Here is a 24,658-nt window from a genome sequence, read left to right as displayed (position 1 = left end):
AGAAAGAAAGAAAGAAAGAAAGAAAGAAAGAAAGAAAGAAAGAAAGAAAGAAAGAGAGAGAGAAAGAAAGAAATTCATTTGCTCACAGTCCACTCTGGAATAGCTGAAAGAGCAAAGGATTCACCAGCTCAGAACAAAACCAGGCAAGGTGGCATCCTGTCCTACTCTTGATGCATATGTAGTCCCAGAGAGGGTGGGATGGGGTAGGGGTAGGGGTAACTCTTTGGTCTCCGGTTCGCTGCAGAATACCCTTGGTCAATTTTGGCTCTCTCCTATTTTAAGGGGAAAAATAGTTTCATTTAGGTTTGCTTTTAAAAAATAAAGCACTCCCAACAAGGGGGAGAAAAGTGTTTTTAAGTGTTCTATCTTAGCCAATGGAGCCCCAGCTGCCCACATCCATGCCACATCATCTCCCTGTGTTCTGCTGATGGCTGCAGGCCTGGAGGCTTCCCGGCTGCCAGGCAGGGTGAGAAGCAGGACTAGTGGAGGCAGGCTCAGTCCAGGAAGCGCTGGCAGGCCTTCTTCCACCGGCAGGCTGTGCACCACTGGTCCCGGTGCTCGATGCCGTACACCTTACGGCACTTCTTGGCCTCTCCACGGGCTTTCCTGACAGGGAACAAAATGAGGGTGTGTCACTCGATGGAGGTGACCCCTCAGGTAATGGCTTAGCATGAGCACACAAACATGTAGGAGCTGGAAGGGGTGGCTCCTGGCAGGAGTGAGTGGCACCTACAGCCAGAGACTCTAGGGAGAGAAGCCACCTTGTGGTCTCCATCTGGGGACTTACTCTAGGGACTACAGTTGGGTAGATTCACAGTCTACATTACCAGTGCTGTTGGAAGGCAGAAACCAGAAGGAGGAGAGGGCTCACCTGGTGCTGCTCTGAGCACGGGGTGGGGAGGTGACAATCAGGTGAGACTTCACTGTAGATGGCGGCTGCTGGGGCTCGCTGAAGCTGAGAGAACGGCTCCGGACCTGGGTATGAGGAATGTAAGCATAGGCTGTAAGCATGAGAACACCTCACAACAGAGAGGCAACTCCCCAGGCCCTGCTGGGCTTCGCTGGGCCCCGGAGCAGGTGCTGGTCCAGGGGGGCCATGCGGCCTCCTCTAGAAGGACATTCTCAGCAGACAGGGTCAGCTTAGATGAATTTACCATACAAGGGACAAATGAGGGCATTGTATTGCCTCAGTGATGCCTTCTGTCAACTAGGTTCTGCTGTCTGTGGTACTTCTCTGTGGCAGACACTTGAAAGTAGAGAACCCTATGTGGTTCTAATCACTTCCAGTTTATTTATTTCAGTTCAGAGTCAAGGGTACATGAATCCGTGGTGGCCTGAGACTTCTGGTCCAGCACACAGAGCCTCTGAGTGTTCCTATGATCTTCCTGGTTCTCCCTTCTGACAGCCCTGAATTCTCCCTTCCTTTCATCTAGATGTCAGGACTTGACACACACACAGAGGAGCTGTAGCCAGATAGAGGACATACGGTGTGGTGGTTTGAATATGCTTGGCCCACGGGAAGTGCAACTATTAGGAGGTATGGCCTTGTTGGAGTAGATGTGGTCTTATTGGAGGAAGTACCTCACTGTAGGGGTGAGCTTTGAGGGCCTAGGCTCAAGATCCACCGAGTGGCGGAGTCCCTCCCCCTGGCTGCCCGGGAAGACTCTTCTGGCTGCCTTCGATCAAGATGAACTCTCAGCTCTTCCTGTACCATGTCTGCCTGCACACTGCCTCTTCACAGCAATGGAACCCTAAGACACACAGTGATCTTCATCAAGTATGGGGGTGGAGACGGGCAACATCAGCCATGTGGTGTGTACCAACGACACAGTCCCCCAGACCTGAAGATGTATGTAAGAGCTTTGGAGTTTAGGGGTACACACTCACCGGAGAGAGGGAGGAGGTGGTGGTAGGGGCAGCAGCCCAGCTGATGCTGGTGTAGATGTGGGGGGAAACAGGGATCTGGAAGGATGGCAGAGCCTGCAGAGACAAGAGTGCATCAGCCTGGACCTCAACTAAGGACATATCCTATGTGCCTCAGGTCCCAGTAACTGCCCGTTTGCAACAGAAGGCGTATCTGAACACGATCAATAGCCCGGAAAACACCAGGACAGGATGAGCAGCCTCAAAGCATCTAACCCTTCAACATAGCCATAGCCTATTTTCTGGGAGGCTGCAGTCTTACTCTGTAATCCTCCCTTTGGGGTTGCTTACATGCTCGCCTCCTGACTCAGTCCTTAGGGGTGGTATTCCTTGGCTGGATCACCTACTGAGAGAACAGGCCTGAAGCAGAAAGCCCAAAGCCTTCTGAGTCTGCTAAAGGGCAGAGAGCTGCCAGGCAACTACTCAGGAGTGGGGATGCAGGCAGGAATGTCTGGCTTAGAGCCATCGCTAATAATACCTGCCACATTAACCAGATACCGCAGGGCCAGCAAAGGCTGAGCCGTAGCCAGACGCTAAGTGGCCAATAAATCTAATGGGGAGAGCCCGCTTGTTTTATAAAATTTTTCTCATTGAAAGTAGCACTGGTTTTAGGGGTAAAGGCTGGCTTTACTATATAGCCTGAGCTGACCTTGACCCAGGTACCACCAGTGTTACAAGCATGCACAGGCACACCTGGATGGAAACACTACTTTTTATTTACCAATTTGCAAGCTTGTCAAGTCTGCAAAAGTTAAATTGTATGTACAGAAAGAGTTATAAACCAGCAAGTGGACACGTGAACTTAGCATTCAGGATCAGGTTCATTTTAAATGACACTGCCCTCCTGGCCATGACAACTTTCCCAGGCCCATAAGCATAATGGAGTGGTCTTCCTTGGGCCTACATCGTGTCTTCCCGTGTCCTGAGGAAATGGTACTTTGAGAACTTATAATTAGTCCTCATTGCTAACCCTAGCTCCACCACGAAGTTTGAGAGAGCAGGGCCCATGTCCTAGTCTAACTGAAGGGGTTACATAATCCAATGCTGACACCTAGTAGGTAACTCAAAGTGGGACCATTCAGTGTAACATCTCAGAGCTAAGGGGTTGCCTGGAAAGCTCTGTATGAGTCAGCCTGCAAAGTGACAGGTCTCAGGTCACAGCCACACAGCTAACACGGTTAGACTTCTCATCTCTACCATGTGTCACCAAGGATTCCTTTTTCTTCCTTTCCGTCCTGTTCGTTATTGTCATTGACAAAGGGTTTACATATAGTCTGAGCTGGCTTTAAACTCCCTATGTAGGTGAGGGTGACCCTGAACTTTTATTCCTCCTGTCTCCACCCTAAGTGCTGAGAATGTGGGATGTGTCCACACCGGGTTTATGCTGTGCTAAGGATCAACCCCAAGCCCTGTGCACGTTCAGCAAGCACTTATCAACTGGCCTATATCCCTAGTCTTTCCTTTTCCTTCTCTGTGGAAGTAAGGTTAGCAACTTGGCCAAAAGACTCAGTCTTTCATCAAGGTGCTCAGAGGCCTGCCCTCTAACAGTCAGTGACCACTGAGATCCCCAAGCTAAGCCCCCACATATGTAACGTCCCATACCTGGTATGCATGGTCAGCCTGAATGTGCCAGAAGGAGCCAGGAGCTGACTTGCTGAGTGCAACTGAGGGCAGAGAAGACTCCAGGCCAGGGTGTTCTGGGCCAGACGACTGGACCTTGGCTGGAGGCAATGAAAGAGCAGCAAGGGACGGGCTGGTCACCCTGGAGGTGGACGCTGGCTCACCCATAGGTGTCCCAGGAGCAGGGGGAGCAGCCACAGCCAGAGCAGATTCTTCCTTCATCTGCATCTCTGTGTAGTAAAAGTCTTCCTCCCGCTTGAACTGATCAGAGTCAACAGTGTCCCTGTGTGGAATAGACATGTGGCCGTCACTGAGGGCACGCTGCCTTGGTTCGAAGCCAGAGGAAAGAAAGTTACACAGAGGAACTGACTGCACGTGTGCAACCATGAAGTTGGGGAGGGGGGGGGGGTTCCCAAGAGAACACCCAGGACCGCTGCTCTCAGAGGATGCTATCAGGGATTAGAACATGCCCAGCCACAGGAGCTGTTCTTCCCTGCACAAGAGCTCACACAACATCACAAATGTGTGAACACAGACCTAGCCCTGGCACAGGCCCTCTTAGGGCACCATCTAAATAAAGCATGCTCTCAAGGCCCGTGAGGCACTTCATGCCAGAGCTGCTGCCCAGAGGGCTCTGCTCAGAGATGAGAGCCCTATGTTAGCACTACAGCGGATACACCCTAACTCCCCCATGCAGCCGCAGAAGTAAAACTTGGCCACCATGCTCAAGCCACAGGATGTCACTGGCAATTAGACCAAACGGTTCTATTTCCACCCAGAACTGAAACATCTTGCTTCCTACCCCAGGTAAAAAGATACAGCCACAAGTCGCACAGAAAGACACACAGAGCTCACTCTCTGTGAGCAACAGCGTCAACAGTGACCAAGGTACAAAGAATCTCCCTGGCCAGCAACGACATCATCCTGACAGTGGTCAGGGCGAGGCTCGGGGAAGCACCTAGAGCAAAGCCATTTCACTAGAAGCATTCTGGGCTGTAAGTCCCGTGGCGTTAGCAGGGTGAAGGCGACAGGCACTGAGCTCTGTACCTACCCCAGGTGGAGGGCTTTGACGTGTCGTTTGATGCCCACAATTGAACGGAGAACTTTGCCACAGCTGGGCCACAGGCACTTGTACATCACCTTCACAGAGTTCTAGGGAGGTAAAAAAAAAAAAAAAGCCTTAGCAACTGGTATATATGAATCCTCTCCCCAGCTTCACTCATTGCCTGATGAGGATTTCAGCCAGACCCAAAGGAAAAAAATTCAAGGGAAGGGTCTCCCAGAGAGCATAGAAACAGGCACAAGAGAATTTAGAAGTGACCTGGTGGCCGGCCACATTTTAAAAACAAACAAACAAACAAACAAACAAACAAACAAACAAGGCAAGCACAGTGGCACACACTTGTAATACCAAGAGGCATGGCAGAAGCAAGTAGATCCCTGGCTCACTGGTCACCAACCATGCCTAGACTATTTGGTGAGCTCCAGGCCAGCATGAGAGCCTTTCTCAACAAGTGGGGTGGGGTGTCTCCATGTGCACGCACATCCACAAACTCACACACCCAAAAAACAAAAAGAGGAACCAGCCGCCTGTGTCTGGGAACCTCACAAGTGCAGCTAAGGAAAACTAGAGATGCCCAGGACCTTCCGGGCGCCTGCTCCTCTAGGCATAGCTGTCCTCACGTACGCACATGCTCCCCAGTCACCTACCTTCCTCTTTCGTGGGGCCGGTTCGTCTAACAGGAAAGGGTCAGGATCAGTCTCAAAGCCATGATCAGTTTGGGGAGACCCAAAGGCATCCCCCAGGTACTTGGGGCTGGCCTGCGGATGGGGCGGCGAGGGGGTAGAGCTGCCACTGCTCCCGCTCCAGTGCCCGCTGCTGCCGCTGTCTGATACGTCACCGCTCTCCTTCCACAGGTCACCGCAGGCTGCACGGGAAACTGTCCAGACAGAGAGGAAGGTCAAAGAACACTCAGGCTTATCTCCAGGACCAAAGGGAAAAAACGTCTAAGTGAATAATAAAATTAAAATATTATTAAAATTTCAGTTATTACAGATACACTTCCTGAGCTACAAGATGAGGGCAGGTGCAGACACTACGGCAACTTTTGGTGCTTCAACCGCTCTGCCTGCTGGGTAGTTTCTGGCATGGCCATATGAGTTGTCATTGACCCACGCAGATGCACACTGCTACTACAGTTCATTGAGGATTAGTGAAAAGAATAAAACTAAAACCTAGTTCATGCTGTACACGCTAAAAAGAGGAACTTTTCCTGGTTCTGGCCTGGTTGAGAATGTCCACTCAGTGACAGCCACACAGGGACATCTTCTTGGTGAGTTTCCTGAAAATGCCTTTCTATCACTCCTCCTCGGACAAGCGCATGAACCTCTGAGTGGAAGGAAACCGCTCTGAACTCTCGGACCACACAGCCAGGTGATCTCCAGACGGCAGAAGGCCCTGTCTCACCTGTCACACAATGGCCACCTGCCCCTCAAACTCAGATGTCTAAGAAGGAAGAATGCAAATAACAAGTGGGATTTTCATGCTTCCTTTTCCTTGATTTTCGTTCTACTTCGTTCTTTGGCTTTTGTGATGCTGAGGATGGAACCTGAGGCCTTGCTCCTACTAGGCGAGCATTCCAGTACTGAGTGGAACCCCAAGTCTAGATTTTTACTTTGTAGATTGACGGGGTCTGTAGGGCTGACTGCAGGCTTATTCTAGACCCTCTTGTATCTTGTCTTCAAAGCTCATGCCAAGCCAATTGATAACATAATCTGAAAGTCTAATACATGGAAATAGCAAGAAAGATGGAAAAAGCAAACCTTATACCCTCAGCTTCCCCATGTCCCTATCCAGATTACAGAGTCTCCTGACCCTGGGCTTAAAGAGACACTACCACACCCTAGGAGACCAGAACAGATCTGGAGGCTGGGCCGACTCCGAGGCCCCATGTTTCCAACCCAGACAGGCCCTTCTTACTTCTAGGAGACACCTGTCCAGACAGAATGCTGGGTAAGGAATCCCTCCTCCCCAGACACCCCTGCCCAGCCTCAAAGCTCTCGTCACTCGCTTTTCCTGAACACTGAGAAATTACCACAGCTACACACAGAACTTAAAACAGGAGATGTTCAGGGAAGAACCCAAGAAGCATCCAAATCAACTGGCCGTGGCCTCATGAACACGGACCCAAGAAGCATCCAAATCAACTGGCCGTGGCCTCATGAACACGGACCCAAGAGGGAACTCCAGACATTGCTTTTTCCCTTCAGCTACTTTCCTGAATCTGCTGACTCAACTTCTTGAGAATGTGGCATATCCCTCCTCAGGGTCTTCCTTGTGCTCATTAAAGCCGGCTGCACTGCTGGGATTCACCACTAGATGTCCCCAAGTGCAGTGACGGTCTCTGGGTGAAATAATTAAAATTTGCTTTAGATGACTTGTGAAGGGCATTTGTAAAGGCCACTTCCCTCTCAGTATGAATTAGAACTAGCTCCACGTTGTCCTACAAATGTTGAAGTAGCTTTTAAGACTGGCAGATAAGGAATTTCCATTAAAATAAATTTAAGTCCTCTCAAAAGCCTTATTCTGCCATCTTTAAGGATGCTCCCAACTGTAAACTGCAACCCTTCTTCAAGTCCACTGTACTGTATGGGTAGAGTGTGTGGGGATCAAAACCCAAAGAATTGTGTGTGCATCTATAAATTAGAGGTCATACAACTCGGAACTTTTTATTACCCTGTGTGTGTGTGTGTGTGTGTGTGTGTGTGTATGAGAGAGAGAGAGAGAAACTGTGTGTGTGTGTGTGTGTGTGTGTGTGTGTGTGTATCAGTTCTTTTCTTCCACCATGCAGCCATGCAGGTCCCAGGAACCAAACACAGGTTGGCAGGCTTGGCAGCATGCACCTTTACCCAGAATCATTTCGCTGGCTGGTTTGTACAGTGCAATCAGATTTGAACTTCAGCTCAGGTATTTGGCCTGTAAGCCCACACTGAGAATTTCGTGAGGCTGATTTGGGCACTGAGCAGTGAATATTGACCATTGGACGCCACCAGGGGGACCACAGAGCATAGTTCTGCTTTTGTAAACTAAGTAAATATTTCTGTTGGCCTTGTCCAGGCTCCCATAGAACTTGCTTGAGTGGTTGGGCAACTGGACTTAGCACTGAGTTCAGTCACTGTCACAAAGCACCAAGTTTCTGCTCAGGTGAGGAAACTTAAGAGACTGCAGAACCCTACTGGCAATAGAAGCCAGTGTGAGAGAGTATCAGTCATGGGTCTCTGCCACACCAGGAACCAGTTCAGCCCTGCTTGCTCACCAGAGAAGATGGGCTCAGCCCCAGGAGGACTCTGCACAACGGGACTGCAAGACAGAGACGTCAGCACCATGGCAGCCATCATCTCGTCCATCTCCACCGCATCCGACTTCCTGGATTCAAATGAGCAGAGCATACGCTTACTTCCCAGGCCTGGCTGGTCCACAGAGCCCACGGATTAAGCTACCACATCCGCTCATTTTGTGGGATCACCTTACACTGACATGCACCCCACCCCACCCCACCCCCACCCCCAGGCAGGCAGCACACGCTCAGTGGATGGTAAAGCTCAGAGGATAACTTTCAGGACTCAATCCACTCAGTCCATGACTGCCTGTTCCGGTTGTGCTTCTATTAGCTCAGAATGAGCAGTGGGTCCCCTGCTTAAACTGCGCTGACATCCGAATCAGCACCACTCCCCCGAAACGCTCCCTCTAACCCTGCAGCTTAAAATGGAGCATTTTTACTTGGGGGGAGAGAGAAGAGTCAAGAAGATAAGGTGGAAATAAATGATGCCCACCGGAATCTAAACACTGAAATTACATCCTTCTTCTGTCTTATATTCAAATTTAAGAGGAAACAATTACACTAATGGATCTCTCTCCCTTTGCCAAAATAAACATGGCATTCTGCTAGCTCCTGAATGTCAACAGAACCTATTACATAAGCCAATGAGCAAACAGACCAGGATAAAATAAATAACCAGATGAAACCATCTCCCGCTGTTAAAACTCCATGCTTTAAACAGGCTGCATAGAATTTTACGTGTCTTTTCTTTCCCTCTCAATTCATACAGTTATGTGATTTGGAAGTAAAATAAGCACTATCTGAAATGTAAAGTATCTGGGGGAAATCAGAATGTAATAAGCTGCCAGTGGCTTGTCTATTTCAAAGGACTGTATTCACCCATTCTTTATACACCAGGTCTGCTACACTGTGCAACTGGGTTTGCAGCAGATGGACCAAAGTCATTAACATAGTAAACATGACTTTACATGATCTTTGTATTTTCACCTCCTCAGAATAGCAAAACAAGCTCTTTGCTGGCCTTCCACTGGATACACGATCAGAAATGCTGTTCCTCTGGTCTTAAAACGCTAGGTCTGCTGGGCCAGTGATGTGGCTCAGTGGGTAGAAGTGCTTGCTGCCAAGCCTGACTAGCTGAGTTCAGTATATAGTACCCACAGAGTAGACGTGAATTGAGTCCTGAAAGTTATCCTCTGGCATCCACGTGTGCACCACAGCATGCATACACACTCCATAAACACAATGAATAAATGAATGTAATAAAAAAATATGGTTTAAGCCCCCTGATCTGCCAACAGCTCCCATACCCACAGAAATAAGAGGGACAGAGTTTAGCTGTTTGTATATCTTGCATGCAAAATAGTTCAGTTGGCAAAGTTTCTTGGCTTAAATTTATTATTATTATTATTATTACATGCTGTGTGTTAGTGCACTCATGCCACAGCACGTATGTGGAGGTCAGAGAACCAGCTCTGTGGAGTAGGCTCCTCCTACCACCCAGACATAGGCTCAGGCATTGAGCTCAAGTTGTTGGGCTTGCACGAGTTCTTTAGACCTACTGAGCCATCTCCTGGCCCCAGATTCTCCTTTTTAAATCTTAAAAGGTCAATATAGATAGACCACAGGGTATACATCAGGATCTAGAGTCCCAAGGCGACATCATATCCCTAAGGTCTAAAGCAGAATATTCATTCTTCACCCACTGGTTTCTAGCATCCAAGTGAAGAATCAGACCAGTGTGCTCTAGACACAGCCTGCTCGCCTGCAGTTTTGAGCTAAGAAAGGATGGCTTTACCTTTTTAAATGCTATCTAAGAATCAAAAGCATTTTACACCATGGCAGAAGATACACGCAAATGGTACTGAGTTACGAGAAAGTTTGGGGACCCTGATTAGTTTTCATCGATGGGAGCACGGCTGTGCCCACAGGTTTTTGGGTCTGTGGCTGTGGTAACAAGTGGTCATGACAGAGTCTGCTTAGGCCACAAGGCTAAAACCATTTTCTCCACCTTATATAGAATGAGCACCGGCACCGGATTCAAGCTATTTGTACCTGTCTCTTCTTCTGAAAAATTATGAGCGAAGTTTAAACTTTCACCAAAGCATATACACTTCGCCCCTAAGAGAGTTCTGGAGAAGAGAGGATGCTATCTAAGCTTCCTTAAAAGGATACCACTTCTGTACCTCGCTCCACTATCCCATCAAGTAGGTACCTAAGACCCCACATCCCCCACACCGTGTCCCAGCCCATACCTCTAACCCTCACCAATCCCACAAACCTCTTCGGGACGTCGATGTTCCTAGACACCGGTCTGTAGGCTGGCACCTGGGCTCCGGGCTCCAAGGCTGGCACGTGGGATGTGCTACCCTGCAGCTCCGCCAGCCACACCTCTTCCACTTTACAGCAAATCTGTAACTTCTGGTCCAGCAGCCGGACAGTCACCTTGTCCTCAGCCCAGCTGTGCTGCTCCACCAGGCCCTTGCACTCCTGACCTCCATACCACACACAGACCTGCAGGGAAAGGGTGGTCAGTGGTCAGCGCTCAGGAGTTTCCACACCAAAGCCCTCGGAGATCTGTGTTCCAGGTATCGGACTCTGTCTGCAGCAGCCTAGGCGCTGACACACTCACTCGTCTTTAACGATGCTAAGATCTGGCCGACATCCCCAGTGTTCACATGTTAGACACTTAATCCCCAAGACCAGTGTCAGGAAGTACAGTCTACTGTCTGTGAATGTCACAAGAACTGCTGCTCTCTCAAATGGCCTGTCATAACAAGAGAGTTATCCAGAAAGGGGGGTAGGCAGGGAGGGTGTGAACTGTTACAAAAGTGATGCAGACTCTCTCGTTCTCCTGACCTTATCCTCCTCACGGACTTCCCAGTTTCCGGAAGGTTAAGCCAAATTAACTACCCTACCCCACCTTGGGCATTCCGTTATAGTAGCCTAAGCAGGCCAGCAGAGAGCCGGTATTCCCAGGCACCTGCTGCCCACACAAGCACCCAGGCAAGTCACATAGGATCAAACCTCCCTCCTACAGCTCCCTACATGCTTTTCACCCTAGAAGACCGTGAGCAGGCCGCAACTGGCCAGCTTACCGGACTTCCAGCCTATCACTCAGACAGTCTGCCAGTCCTAGTGCTCAAGAGACAGGGTATGTGTCCGTGCTGGACTCAACCTACCTTCTGTCCAGGTTGAAAGGCCACCTGTGGGTGGCCTGAGGTTCCCAGAGCTTTGAGGAGCTCCTTGGGCTGCTCCTGGCACACGGGGTCCTTAGAGGTGAGTGGGGACAGGGACATGGCTCCTTCCGGCACTTCTATCTGTGGTTCCAGAGGCAGGCTGGCCCCTGATGGCACTTCAGCAGCACTAGGTCCCAACACCCGGGCTCCCAAAAGGGAGCGCTTACCAAGGCGTCGGGACAGCATGCTGGATACTCTGCTCTGCCTGCTGAGACAAAAAGGGCAGACAGTCAGTCAGTCAGTCAGTCAGTCAGTGTCTGTCTGTCTCTCTCTGTCTCTCTCTCTCTCTGTGTCTCTCTCTGTGTCTCTGTGTATCTCTGTCTGTCTCTGTCTCTGTCTCTGTCTGTCTCTGTCTCTGTCTCTCTCTCTCTCTCTCTCTCTCTCCCCCATTTCTGTATGTGTATGCCATGGCACATTCGTGAAAGTCAGAGAAGAACCTGCAGGAATCAGTTCTCTCTTTCACCATGTAGACAGCAAGAATCAAACTCAGGACATCAGGTTTGGTGGTTTGGTGGTGAGCTGCTTTACCTATTGGGCCACCATGCCTGCTCTATCTTTTCTTTTACAGAAATAATAATCCCTGTTCCTAGGAGGACATGTAACAAATATCGATCAACTCAAGGTAAATAAACTCACTTGCTAGTTTTTATTTTGTTTTTTAAGACTCCTGTTTCACGTAGCTCAGGCTGAAATTTCCTACGCGGTGGAGGATGACCTTGCGTTTCTCATGCCCTACTCCACCACCCAAGCATTCACCAGCACGTCCAGTTTATGTGGTGCTGGAGGCCAAACCATGGGCTCCGTGCACACTAGGCAAGTCCTTCACTAACCGAGTCCAGCCCCAGCCCCGACTCCCAGGTCCTTTCCTGAGACCATCCCACTTCTCCTTCTATAACTGTGTTCACATACTTTCTGTGATTGCTTTGTTTATGAGCAAGCTCTTGCTAGATAGCCATGGCTGGCCTGGAACTTACTATCCAGGTCAAGTTGGCCTTGACTTGTGGCAATCCTCCTGCCTCTGCCCCCTAAAGTGCTAAGACCCTAAGTAAGAGTTACGTCACCCAGCTTGGCCACATTTTATTTCTATAGAAATGAAATCATTTTTGGTAAGCTTGTTTTCACTTAATATGCCAGCTAACCTCTTTCTACATCAGGAAGTATTGTTCTGTAAAAACAGCCACCAGGGCTTCCTTAGTGAGGGTCCTTCCCCCAGTATTGCCAGATCAGTCCTGAGGGCTTTTATTAGACTCACAGGCTGGGTTCCCTTCAAAGTTGCAGACAACCTTGGAAACGCACTGAGCTGTTTTTCTCCTAGAAACTAACACCAGCAGGACTGGGAAGTGGCTCCGTGGTCACAAGCACTGGCCGCTCTTCCAGAAGACTGGCATTTGGTCCTAGTACCCACATGGAAACTCAAATTCCTATTTCTAACCTCTGCCAGCACCAGCACAGACACAGACAGACAAGCAGGCAAAGCATTTGTATGCAGAAAGTAAAAACAATAAATCATTAAATAGAAGAGGAAAAACCAGCCTCTGCCAAGCACACTGTCCGTCTGTTCCCACCCCCGCCATCACGTGCCTCTCCACTCCTCTGGATCTCTGTTGCCCCAGGACTGTCTGTTAAGCTGAATGAGCATAGGGCACATTCCAGGCATGGTGAGGCTGGGGTGGGCAATAAAGCAACAGGGCTTTCGGGGCCTAATTCCAGTTGCTGCTTCCCCAGCCCAGGACACCATCAGGCTAATTGTACACAGACTAAATATCTCTAAAAGGCATCCTAAAGGTAGGCAGTGGTGGTGCATGCCTTTAGTTCCTCAGTATTAGGGAGACAGAGGCAGGAGGATCTCTGAGATTAAGGCCAGCCTGGTGGTCTCCAGAGTGAGTTCCAGGACAGCCAATGTTACAAAGAGAAACTCTATCTTGAAAAAAAAAAAAAACAACAACAACAACAACAAAAGTATTCCAGCACATTCCTCCTCCTCTCCTCCTCTTCCCTCTCCCCTCCTGCCACCCCCTTCCTTCCCCAGTCCATAACCAAAATCCTGTTAGGGCCATAGAGATAACTCAGTAGGTAAAGTCACTTCCCATCAAGCCTGATAACCCCATGAAAAGTCTGACTCCTGAAAGTTATTCTCTGACCTCCACACCCACACAAATAATCAACTGTGGCAAACTGCATCTCCTAGCCCTAAGTACCCTTCAAACACTTGTCAGCATCAAATGTCTTTGAACCGTTCTATAAGCCTTTTCTGTCTGCCCTGGTCCAAAAGTACCTCAGGGCTGATTTGTCTGGGTCCCATGTCACAGCCTCAACCCTCCCCCATACCCTCCCTTCTTTCCCCAACTAGCCAAGCAAGTTCTACTAGCAACCAAGACGGAAAAGATAGCTATAAAAGAAGTGGAGAGAGTGTGAGCCAGAGGGGATGGGAACACCCAGAGAACAAGGCCCTGTAAATCAACAGGAGCAAAGCCCATACACAGTTAGTGTTTTTATGATGTCCCTGAATGTGCAAACAAGAGGCTCTCTGGTTGCTGTGTCTTCTCTTGGGCTCTTTTCCTTATGTTGGTTTGTCTTGTCCAACTTCCATGTGATAGCTTGTGCTTTATCTTACACTTTGGGGGGCCCGAGATGGGGGGAAGGAAATGTATTTTGAAACCGGGTTTCTCTGTGTAGCCCTGGCTGTCCTAGAGCTTGCTTTGCAGACCAGGCTGGCCTTGAACTCGCAGAGTTTTGCCTGCCTCCTGAGAGCTGGGGTTAAGGCCTGTGCCAGGCTTTGTCATGTTTTCTTAAATGGATAAACACACCGATGAATGAAAACCTAGCCACTGGGGTAAAGGTGGACAACGGAACTGACCCTTCCGCCTGTGGGAAGAGGGACACAAGTCTTCCCCGATGGAATGGCACTGGGTATGTCAACCCTCCAGGGCAGGCCTCATGTCCAGGAGTAGCTGACCAACATAACTGCAGGAGGCTTTTTTTGCTACTTGTTGTTGTTGTTGAAGTTTTGTGTTTTTTCTTTCTGTTGGGTGTTGCTTTATTTTGTCTTCTTGGTGTTGGGGGGGGGTTGTTGTTGTGTTGGATTTTTGTTTGTTTTTGTTTGCTTTAAGAAAGAACTTAAAATTGGATAGGGAAGGGAGGGGAGAAGATCTGGAAGGACAGGATGGACTGAAGAATATGATCAAAACATTTCAATTCGATCTGTTCAAATCTGTTTTAAATTTTGAAAATAAAAAAGAAAAATCAAAACAATAACAGCAAAAGGATAAGAAAGAGGCAGCCAGGCGGTGGTGGAGCACTCCTTTGAGCCCAGTTCTCTGCAGGCAGAGGCAGACGGGTCTCTGAGTTCAAGGCCTGCCTGGTCTAAGAGTTCCAGGACAGCCAGGGCTACACAGAAATGCAGTCTCAAAAAGAACAAAAGAACGAATTAACAAATGGAGTGGGAGGAAAGGGGAAGGGAGGGGAGGGGAAGGGAGGGGAGGGAAGGGAGAAAGGAAAAGCTAGTTCTCTGCTCAAAGTCTGTAATCTGATATACTGGCAGCTTGAGTCCCCAAGAAACAAAGCAAGAATGTGGCATGCAGAATCTCCAAGTTAGGTGGCTGGTGCCTTCACACTCTGAGAACTTTGTGACTACAAATTAAAAATAAAAGGTGCCCCCCAGATAAATGGCTTTTAAACTGCAGCCACAGGACAGGCTGTGTGATCCAGTGTAGAGTGTCCCTGGTGTAAGAGAGGCCCTAGGTTCAAGCCCAGGCACAGGAAAAAAAAGGAGCACAGAGCAAAAGAAAGCTAACGTGTAATGCCACTGACTGACGACAGGTGGCAGCACTAACACAGAGAAACCAGCAGTCCTTTGCTTGCCCTCCCTTCCCTCGCTCACTCCCCCCCCCCCCCCCCCCCCCCACCAAAAGAAACCCAGGAGCTTTGCTGAGCCGGAAGTTTGGGGTTTCTGGTACTGAAAATGAAGCTGGCGGTGTTTCCAAACCTTGGTTCCCAATCTTCAGAAAGAACCTGAGATGTTTGGGCAACAAACTCTGACGCTGTTTTTGGAAGCCTGTCTTCTTTTTAAAGAATGCTCTTCTGTTGGTTGGTAAGCCTGTACCTTCCAGAAGCCAGAGGGATCTGCACAAATAGGCAACTCTGCTCCTGGCCTGCTTCCACAGGCTGGCTACTTTCTCCAAAAATCCACTCAAAAACACACATTATGCTTTCAGGATTCAGAAGTAATGGGGTAATAACGACAGAAGTTGGCCGGAAAGATGGGTAGAGGAGAAAAGTCACACCTATTTTGGAAGTGCTAGCTGGTCACTTGGCATGGCGGGTCTCACCCTGCCTCCTAGTATGCACGCACCCTCCAGCTGGCCACTTTCAGGACCCTCTTCCCCAACCAGGAAGCTTTCTTGAGAAATACTCATGGTTCCAGAACCAGCCAGCCTTCTAATTTGCCACGTGACTCTTTTCTGTGGCAGCAGAGAAAATTAGGAAACCTGTATTGTAAAGTAACAAGGACTGGATTTCAGCATGTAGCTAAATGCTGCCTTTCCGGTTTTACGTTCTCCACTTACAGATCCCTTGATAGGTCATAAACTCATAAAGTGGTCTCAGAACGTCATAAGGGGCATCTGGAGTCCCAAATGCTGTCCATAGGAAAGGAATCACTTATGTACTTTGGTCAACAACCAGCCTCAGCAAATGCATCCTGATGTGCTAATGGCCTTTAATGCAGACGTCTGCTCTCCGTTACATAACTGAACCTGACAGAACAGTAAAACAAACTCGATGGTCCAGAGTCACAAACTGCCATTCATCACATGATGGCTACTGGACAACGGCATCTCTCTCTCTCTCTCTCTCTCTCTCTCTCTCTCTCTCTCTCTCTCTTCACACATCTGCAAGTGCACAGAGCTGCATCCGATGGCTGTGCCTCTCACCACCCAGGGGCATTGCGGCATGCCATGACATCACCCAGCAGCACTTCCAGGACACAGGTCAGAAGCCAGCAGCTTATTACACAACTCATGGGACTTGTGTCAGAGTTGAGGAGGTGAGGTTTACAGCGAGGTTTCTAACTGCAAAAGCCCTGACGTTCACCAAGTTGATGATGAGGGTCGAAATGAAGATAAGAGGTTCCTATTAAACCCCTGTTTTCGTGTCTTTACAGAGATCTCACACCCAGCGCATACACAGTAGCCTGAGTTTTTAGTACTTAATATCCTGGGTACCATCCTCATCTTTTACTGGAGAACTACCAGGTTTGTTTTTTTTTTTCCTTTAAATCTTTAATGTTTTAGCTTGAATTTCTTTTCAATGTTATGTTCTAAATTCAATCAGAGGACAGAAGTTTGTCAGGAAACCGTGTCTCCTGTTTCCAGTAGATCTCCACCGGCATCTCTTTCCACACATGACTATCGAGTATCTTGGCTGATAGGTGCCCTGTACACCTGTGTGTTAACAGTGATTATGAGCAAATACATTCATATAACCATTGTGGTTCACAGGCCACCATTTGCACTTTGTCACATCCCATTCCCACTAGCTGGTGGTTCTCAAGCCTTTGAGGAAAAAACAAAACAAAACAAAAAACCAACAACAACAAAACCTAACCTACTTGGGTTTTTTTCTCCCCAGAGACAGAAGAAAACCCCACCTGGTTTAAGTTAGAAACCCCAGTAAAGGGGCTGGAAAAAGGACTTAGCAGTTCATAGCATGAACTATCTTACAGAAGACCCAAGTTTGATTCCCAGCACCTATGTCACTCATGGGAGCTCTGACGGCATTGTTCTGCTCTCTTCGGACAACTGCACTCACGTGCACACACCCAGCCACACACACATAATTAGAAATAAAAATAAATCTAGAAGAAGAAGCCGCCGCCGACGATGACAAGGAGGAGGAGGAAGATGAAGAAGACGAAGAATAAGACGAAGACGAAGAAAAAGAAGAAGAAGACGACGACGAAGACTACAAAGACGAAGACGAAGAAGAAGAAGAAGACTACAACATGACGACGACGACGGCGACGGACGACGACAACGAAATCCCAGTGAGGGTTAACCAAAAGCCTCTGATCTCAGCCATCCATCCAGCTCTTTGGTGTGTGTGCACATTCTGGGGACATGTGTGGGTAGGAGGGCAACCTCAGGCGTCTGTCCTCACCACCCACCCGTGTACCCCAGGCTAGGGACACTCCCCTGCTGCTCTTTCACTCTGTCTTGCTGTAGAAGCTGGGGGAACAGATTTGAGCTACCATGCTGTTTCACTGAGTTGGAGGGACTTGGGCACAGCTCTTCATACCTGTACAGAGAGCACTTCCTAGCCATCTCCCAACTCCTATAGAATGGGAGCATATACATCTAAGAGTTTCATACCACACTCTTGAGATGCACAGCACTGCACATCTATTAGCGATCTACTTGGTATTTCTAAATCCACTGGCCTCAGGCTGGTGAGTGGGTGACAACCTGCGTCTGACACACTTGGTAGAAAGAAAGAACCAAGTCCTGCACACTGTTGACCTACATACATGTACTGTGACATGCACACCCACACCCAAAACTTAAATAAATAACATAGAACTTTTAAAATTGCAAATCAGCTGTCCAGATAGTAAAAGTTTGAATTCTTGGGGCATTCTAACTATTGTATTTTTCTAAAGGTTTAAAAAAGAAAAGTGAAATTTAAATAAAAACCAGCCAATCAAGAATCAGGGCTGGACCCCTCTCCACAACATCCGGTAATGGAGCACGGGGCCTCTTACTGTTGTAACAGATGTAACAGGATCATGGAAGGGAAGAATAATGATCTCAAGTAACAGAGCCATTTTCATACTCCAGAGATGGGTCAGAGCAGCAGTCATCCGATCTGGTTTCCAGCAAATAACAAATGAACCTGATCAGCAAATATGCCCATGGGTCTCACGGCCCAGCTGGCATTCAACGGGATGACAGAAGCGGTTCAGTGCTGCTGAGGGAAAGGAAGGAGTTCACAGCTCTCCCCAGCAACAGGCGCCCTGCCCCGCCCCGCCCCATCCCGCTCCTCCTTCCAGTTCTCACAGAAACACAGTGCCCTTTGTTCCTAACTGTCCTGCTGGCTTGACTCTCTGGAACAAGACCGTGATCAGCACAGAGCCTAGCACCCAGGGAGGGCTCTCATCTGAAAACCTCAAACACCAAGAGCTCGTGCATGGTGTCACAACTTTGAAAATTCCACACGTGACTACACGTGAAAACACGGGCATGTTAAAAATAACATGCAAGGAGCTCCAGAGACTACCTGGCAGTTAAGAGCAGTCTCTCACATAAGATCAGGATTCATTCACTCAGCTCCCAGCACCCACATGGCAGCTCACAACCAACAGGTCCAGGAGATCCAACCACCCTTCAGACCTCAGAGGCCACTAGTTATGCACATGACACATACATACATGTAAGCATTCATACATACATACATACATACACATACACATGCACAGTGAGAGGGAAACAGGTAAAATTACGTTTAAGGTATGTGACTATGAAACAGATGACTCAGGGTTCAGACACAGATTTCTGCAGATATTCCCAGTTTGGGGGCAGGGTGAAATAACTGATAAGCTTCTCTTCCCAGAAGCCTCTGCTGAAGAATATTCAACCAGCAGCACTGAGACTGCAGAGCCTTTTGCAGACTGTCATACTTTGCTTGTCGCTCAAGGTTTGTGATTTTAATCAAATCTTCCCAGGGCCCAGATTCAAGAATAGTTTGGGGCCCGGAAAAATGGCTCAGTGGTTAAGGGTACTTGCTCCCAGCAGAGGATCCTGTGGAGTTCCCAGAACCCACATGGCAATGCGCGACCATCCATAATTCCAGTTCTAGGGGATTTGATGCCCTCTGCAGGCCTCCTTGAGCACTGCATGCAAGTGATACAGGCAAAACACTCATACACATAAAACAAATAAAATTGCAAATGAAACAAAAAAAAAAAAATAGTTCTAAAAAGGACCTGCTGCTTCCCCTGACATGAAGGTAGACATCAAAGCAAGGCAGAAGGCTGGAAAGAGGTCCCTGCTGTTAAGGGCATTTGCTGCTCTTGCAGAGGACCCAGGTTCAATTCCCAGCACCCACATGGCAGCTCACACACAACCCCAATTCCAAGGGTTCTTGTGCCTTCTTATGGCCTCTGTGGGTATTGCACACATGTATAAACATACATGCATACAGGCAAAACACTCATACACATTTTTAGAAAAAGTAAAGCAGTTTTGTTTTGGTTGTTAGACATATTTTATGTGTTTGAGTGTTTTACACGTGTACCATGTCCGTGTCTAGCTCCCACAGAGGTCCACAGACAATATGAGATCACCTAGAACTGGCGTTCCAGGTAGATGCGAGCCAACATACGGAGACTGAAAACAGAACCCAGGATCTCTGCAAGAGCAACAAGTGTCCTTATCCACTGAGCCATCTCTCCCGCCCAAGGCAGGGCCTTAAACAGCACTCACACTCCGTTCTAAGATTGTTTTCATAAGAGGCAGGCCTTATAGTGCAAGCAGGGCTGTGATCCCAGCTAATCGGGAAGCTGAGGCAAGAGGATTCCAAGTTCAAGGCCTGACTAAGCTACACAATAAGTTCAAGGTAAGCCTGGGAAACTTAGTGAGACTCAGTTTCAAAGTTTTTAAAAGATGAAAAGGAGGGGGGTAGCCAGCATTGAAATAGCATGTACCAAAGCTCTGGGTTCAATTCCTAGCTCTGAACACACACACACACACACACACAGAGGAAAAGAACGGGCAAAAACCAGGTAATACATATATAGGTGCAATCCCTATAGTCCTGAGGAGGCTGAAGCAGGGGAGAACAACCTAGACAACACAGTAGGATCCTGTTTCAACCAGCAGAAAGTAAATAAATACATAACAGAGAGGGAATGTTATGGTTAAACCTGACTGAAACTGGGCTCAAACTCCTCCCTGGAGGAGACAGGGAGATAAAGGAGTGCTGACTTGGCATTCTCCCCAGAGCCAGGCAGGTCTCAGGGGAGGGAACTAGGAGCAGTCTCCCCGGGGAGACAGGCCCCAGACAGCTGGCAGCTCTGTGGCTTTTCCCGGCAAGCTTGGGAGCCTGGTGCTGGAGCTCAAAGGGCAAACACTCAGGTGGTTCCCTGTCTACTCTCAATTTGACAATTTGGGGGCTGCTGTTCTTTCCTGACCCTTTACCCTACCCCAGTAACCCAATAAAACATGGAGGTTGGCTCAGGGGAAAAGGTGCCTGTCACCAAGCCCAGGGACCTGAACCAGATCCCTGGGTCTCACATGGTAGAAGACTAGAACCACCTCCTGCAGACTAGGCTGTGTTCTGGCCGAACTCCACATGTACATGCGAAGCACAGGCACACAGTAAGTGAATGAAAGATCATTTTTAATTTGGAGGGACAGCTGTACCCCTTTTTGCCGTGGAGAAATCAGGGTCCCTTAAGAAAGCCATTCATTTGCCCTAGATCACCTTAGGAACCCAGTGGGGGACATTCACAGTCTCGGTGGCTCCTCCTGGGTTTGGTTCTCCCTTCTCCAGGAATTGGGGGGGTAGGGAGGGTGACCCAGGAAAGAAGGGGCCTCTGGTGGAAAGGAGAGCAATTTTCACCTGGAAGGGCCTGTGAAAGAGTGACAAGCCAGGCTAGCAAGATCCACATCCCAAATCATAAAGCAGAGACACGAGTGTAACTAGAAAGAGAAGCTAGTGTTAGCAGCACCCAAGGTCCCTCCCGACACACACAGGCGACGTTTTCCTCCTTGAAGAAGGAAGCAGAGCATGGGGTATAATTCTTTTTTTTTCTTTTCCCAAAGTGCTTAGAGCAAGTGCCCTTTAGAACGTGGTCACCATTTGAACAGATTAACCTCAGACCCTGGTGATGCCAAATGAACAGAATGGCTGCTGACAGTGAACCCACAGAAGAGGAGGCTGCAGGGTTCAGACGTCACTCCTGTGAATTACCACATTCCCTGACAAGGCCAAATAAACAAGCAGCCGGCTTGGCGGAAGAGGCAAAGTACCTGGCGACGCTCCTGGCTGAAATCAATAGGTCACCCGGCAGCCCTGCACCTTCCCTGTGGCAGAGAACCAGGCTCCGGGTGCCAGCAGATGTGCCAGCGATTCAGGCACCAGGCTGGAGTGTGAGACTTAAAACTAACGATGACAAACGGTGTGCGCACACGCAAGGAACGCTGTGCCTGCACAGACACTCAACAGGGAGGGTGGAGATCAAGGCACCAGCTAAGTATCCCGCAGGAATCAGTGTCCACTCCAGAAGCCACCAACAACCACCACCTTTAAGTCCGAAGCTCCGCACCTCACCTGTGAGGGCGAGACTGCATCTGCCTCAATGAGCCAATGCCTGCTCACTGCGCCAAATCCAGAAGGACCGTGTTCCTCTCATGGCCGTGAGGCCCGTGCTAAATAACATAGCAAGTGACTGTGAGCTCTGCACAGCCACTGTCCACCAACAGCCATCTAGGAACTGGCCTTGCACCGGGGTGCCCTACCAGAACCTGAAATACAACTACTTACTCTCAAGGGAATCCAGAAGCCTACCATGGGTGAGCCACTAATTAACTGAAATCCCAACCAAGCTGACTTCAGCAAGCTAGGGGAAAAGAAATCCAACCTCTTGCTGTTAGAGGCCTCCTGGCCAACAAACCCCCTGGGGACAGTCCTCAGCGCATACTCAATGCAAGCCTAGACATTTGGGGAGTCCAGAGAGAGGGCATGTCTGTCTCCCACATGACCAGGCGCCTGTCACCTCTCTTCAGCCACGGGCTGCTCCCCTGCTCACTCCCCTGTGCCTACATCTGTCTTGGGGCCCTGCCCAGGGTGTTCAAGGCTGACTGCCAAACTTCCCCGGGGTGTGGCCTGGCCAGCCTCGTGGAGCAGATCCGGCCCACACTGGCGCTAGGACACACTTGAACACTGACTCACCAGAAACCTGGGGCCAGCAGTACCACTGAGCAAAGCCCCAGCCCCTAGCCATCTGCTGACACAGCTGTGTCAGGGCCTAGGTCCTGAAGACAATGCTAAGTGGAGAAAGAGGACAAGGATGGTTCCAACCCTGCCCAGAGTAGAGGCACAGGCGTGCGCGCGCGCGCGCGCGCACACACACACACACACACACACACACACACACACACGTCTATGACCCAAGAGCACAGGTGCTCATGGCTACTTCATTAGAACGGTTGGTTACAACATCAACAGACAAGCACGGAATAGGAAACTTGACACACAAACCACAGTCTTTCAGAGGCTATGTTCAGGACCAGTCCAATAGCTTTGCTGATCCAGCTACCCAAGCTCCAGTAACTCAATGTGCAGTTCACAATTTGTACTTCATTTAATCCTCCTAGATAATTCACAAGATATGTGCCGTGGCCATCCCCATTTTCCAGATAAGCAAACTGAGCCCCAGTGAGTTTGCGCAATTTTCCTGAACCACAGATACAGAAATGGCGGCTCTCAGCTGGGAGTTCAGATGATCTGACTCCAAGAGGCCTGAACCCTCAGGACAGCCAGGATGGCCTCTCACAGATGAGCAGAGGCCCGGCTGCCTAGGCAGGATGACTTCTGAGGTTTCTTGTTAAAGATCTTAACTCACGGTGAGGTCAAAGTGGCATGGGTGGTTGTGGCAGGAAAGGGGAAATGGGCCCTGGGGCAGTGATCCAGGATGGGGCTCCCCCAACAGCAGGGCCACCCGAGGAGAAGGCACATATCAGCCCGGGCAGCAAATGAGCTCACTGCTCGACTTTGTGATCTTCAGGAAAAAAACAAAGCTTCTTTGTTATGCCTTGGTTACTACACCTGTGACATGGTAAAACACACGCACGCCCACATCGCACACAGTTTTTCAAGACAAGGTTTCTCTACATAGCCCTGGCTGTCCCGGCACTCACTCTGTAAGTCAGCTAGACTCAAACTCGGAGAGCCTCCTGCTCCTGCGTCCTGAGTGCTGGGACTAAAGGTGTGTGCCACCACTTCCCGGCTATTTATTTGTTTTTTAAAAAAAAAATTTTTTTGGAGGGGGGGCGGGGCTGGAGAAATAGTTCAATGAATAAAGAGCTGAAGGGATCAAAATCTGGATCCCTAGAACCCATGTAAACACTAGCCAGACATGGAAGCCCACTTCTAAATCCAGCAATTAGAAACAGAGATAGAGGGTCCCACAGAGTAAACTGGCTGGCTGGATTATCAGCCAGATCGCCCTAGGTTCAGTTGTGAGATTGACAAGAGGAATACAATTGAGAGCAATCAAGGCTCCCAACCTTGGTCTCCACAAAGACAGACACAAGTCCACACACACACACATGCAGGGAGGGGGTGCCTTGATTTTTGCAGTCTCAAAACTCTTCCTCCTAAACAATCTGATTCCCCAGGTGTGAGAGAAGATAATGAGGAAACGCATGTCAAGTACAGAGCTCAGCTATGCAATGAATGTCACACACACACACACACACACACACACACACAGCCAACACCTATAAATAGGTATAAATTTGCTGGTCAGTTAAAAATTAAGAAAACAGAGAAGAAAACAGAGATCTTTATATCAGAAAGAAAAAAATTGTTTAATATAGCATATGGAGCAATGAGTTGGGTAGTACAATAATAAAATAAAGAGGTAGGGCATGTGTGTGTGTGTGTGTGTGTGTGTGTGTGTGTGTATGTGTGTGCATGTTGTCACCTGTGCAGAGTAGGTACAGGGCACATGTGAAGGTTGGAGGACAGTGTGGGTGTTACTCTTCGCCTTCCACTTTGTTGTTTGCTGGTGCCCTGCAAACACCAGGGTAGCTGGCCTACAAGCTTGAGGGAGTTTCCTGGCACCCCTGCCAGTTCACCAGAGAAGCACTGGTATGACCAAATTGTGCACCATACCTACTGTCCTATACTGTACTGTACTGAAGTGTGTGCCTGATATAGGTGGATTCTGGAGATTCAAACTCAGGTCTTCATGCTTGTAACATCTCCCCAAAAGAGACTTCTAACAAAAGAGATGGGGCTGAGTAAGGCTGTATCAGGTTTGTGATACAGTACTTGGCTAGCATACACAAAGCCCTAAACTCAATCCTAAGTACAGGGACCAAATAATAGACATTAAACTATAGGCGGTGGTGAGAGTCAAATTTATAGGCAGAGTATAGGGTGGCACTCTAGTAGGGAAAACACTAAATATAATACTGGCTGGTGAGGAGGCTCAGCAGGCACTTGCCAGACAATGTGAGTTTGATGCCTAAGGACTCACACAGTGAGAGAATTAACTCCTAGAAGCCGTCCACCGACCTCTACTTAATGCACCGTGGCACACATGTCCCCCCCACCCAAACTCCCTATACACACAATAAATAATCACTAACATTTAAAAGAAGAAAACAGAATTTACCACTGATAAGGACAGTGGAAGGCACTAAAACAACAACAACAACAACAACAACAACAAAACATCAGAATCTCAGCCGGGCGTGGTAGTGATCTCAGCCGGGTGTGGTAGCGCACGCCTTTAATCCCAGCACTTGTGAGGCA

At 48.9% G+C, this 24,658-nt stretch overlaps 1 protein-coding gene across 7 annotated transcripts in view; it reads right to left on the bottom strand.

Moving 5' to 3' along the window:
* Positions 1-23: 23 nt before the first annotated feature.
* Znf395 (zinc finger protein 395) overlaps positions 24-24,658 on the bottom strand; it is a 51,190-nt gene continuing 26,555 nt past the window's right edge. For 4 of the 7 annotated variants that reach the window (XM_021182242.2, XM_021182245.2, XM_021182243.2 and 1 more), the window contains 9 exons: positions 11,063-11,327; positions 10,162-10,394; positions 7,860-7,969; positions 5,254-5,483; positions 4,595-4,695; positions 3,526-3,826; positions 1,888-1,980; positions 872-975; positions 24-606 (listed from right to left, as the gene is read on the bottom strand). In XM_021182242.2, the coding sequence (XP_021037901.1) occupies positions 495-606; positions 872-975; positions 1,888-1,980; positions 3,526-3,826; positions 4,595-4,695; positions 5,254-5,483; positions 7,860-7,969; positions 10,162-10,394; positions 11,063-11,327 (1,549 nt within the window). In that variant the 3' untranslated portion in view covers positions 24-494. Of the gene's footprint in view, positions 607-871; positions 976-1,887; positions 1,981-3,525; positions 3,827-4,594; positions 4,696-5,253; positions 5,484-7,859; positions 7,970-10,161; positions 10,395-11,062; positions 11,328-11,755; positions 12,535-24,658 lie in introns of those variants that run through there. The other 3 variants (XM_029469004.1, XM_021182244.2, XM_029469005.1) reach the window with 2 other exon arrangements.

The sequence above is a fragment of the Mus caroli genome, chromosome 14, assembly GCF_900094665.2.
Source record: "Mus caroli chromosome 14, CAROLI_EIJ_v1.1, whole genome shotgun sequence".
Lineage (NCBI taxonomy): Eukaryota > Metazoa > Chordata > Mammalia > Rodentia > Muridae > Mus > Mus caroli.
The sequence above is the reverse complement of the archived record's forward strand: the minus strand, read 5'-3'. Positions and strand labels throughout refer to the sequence as shown.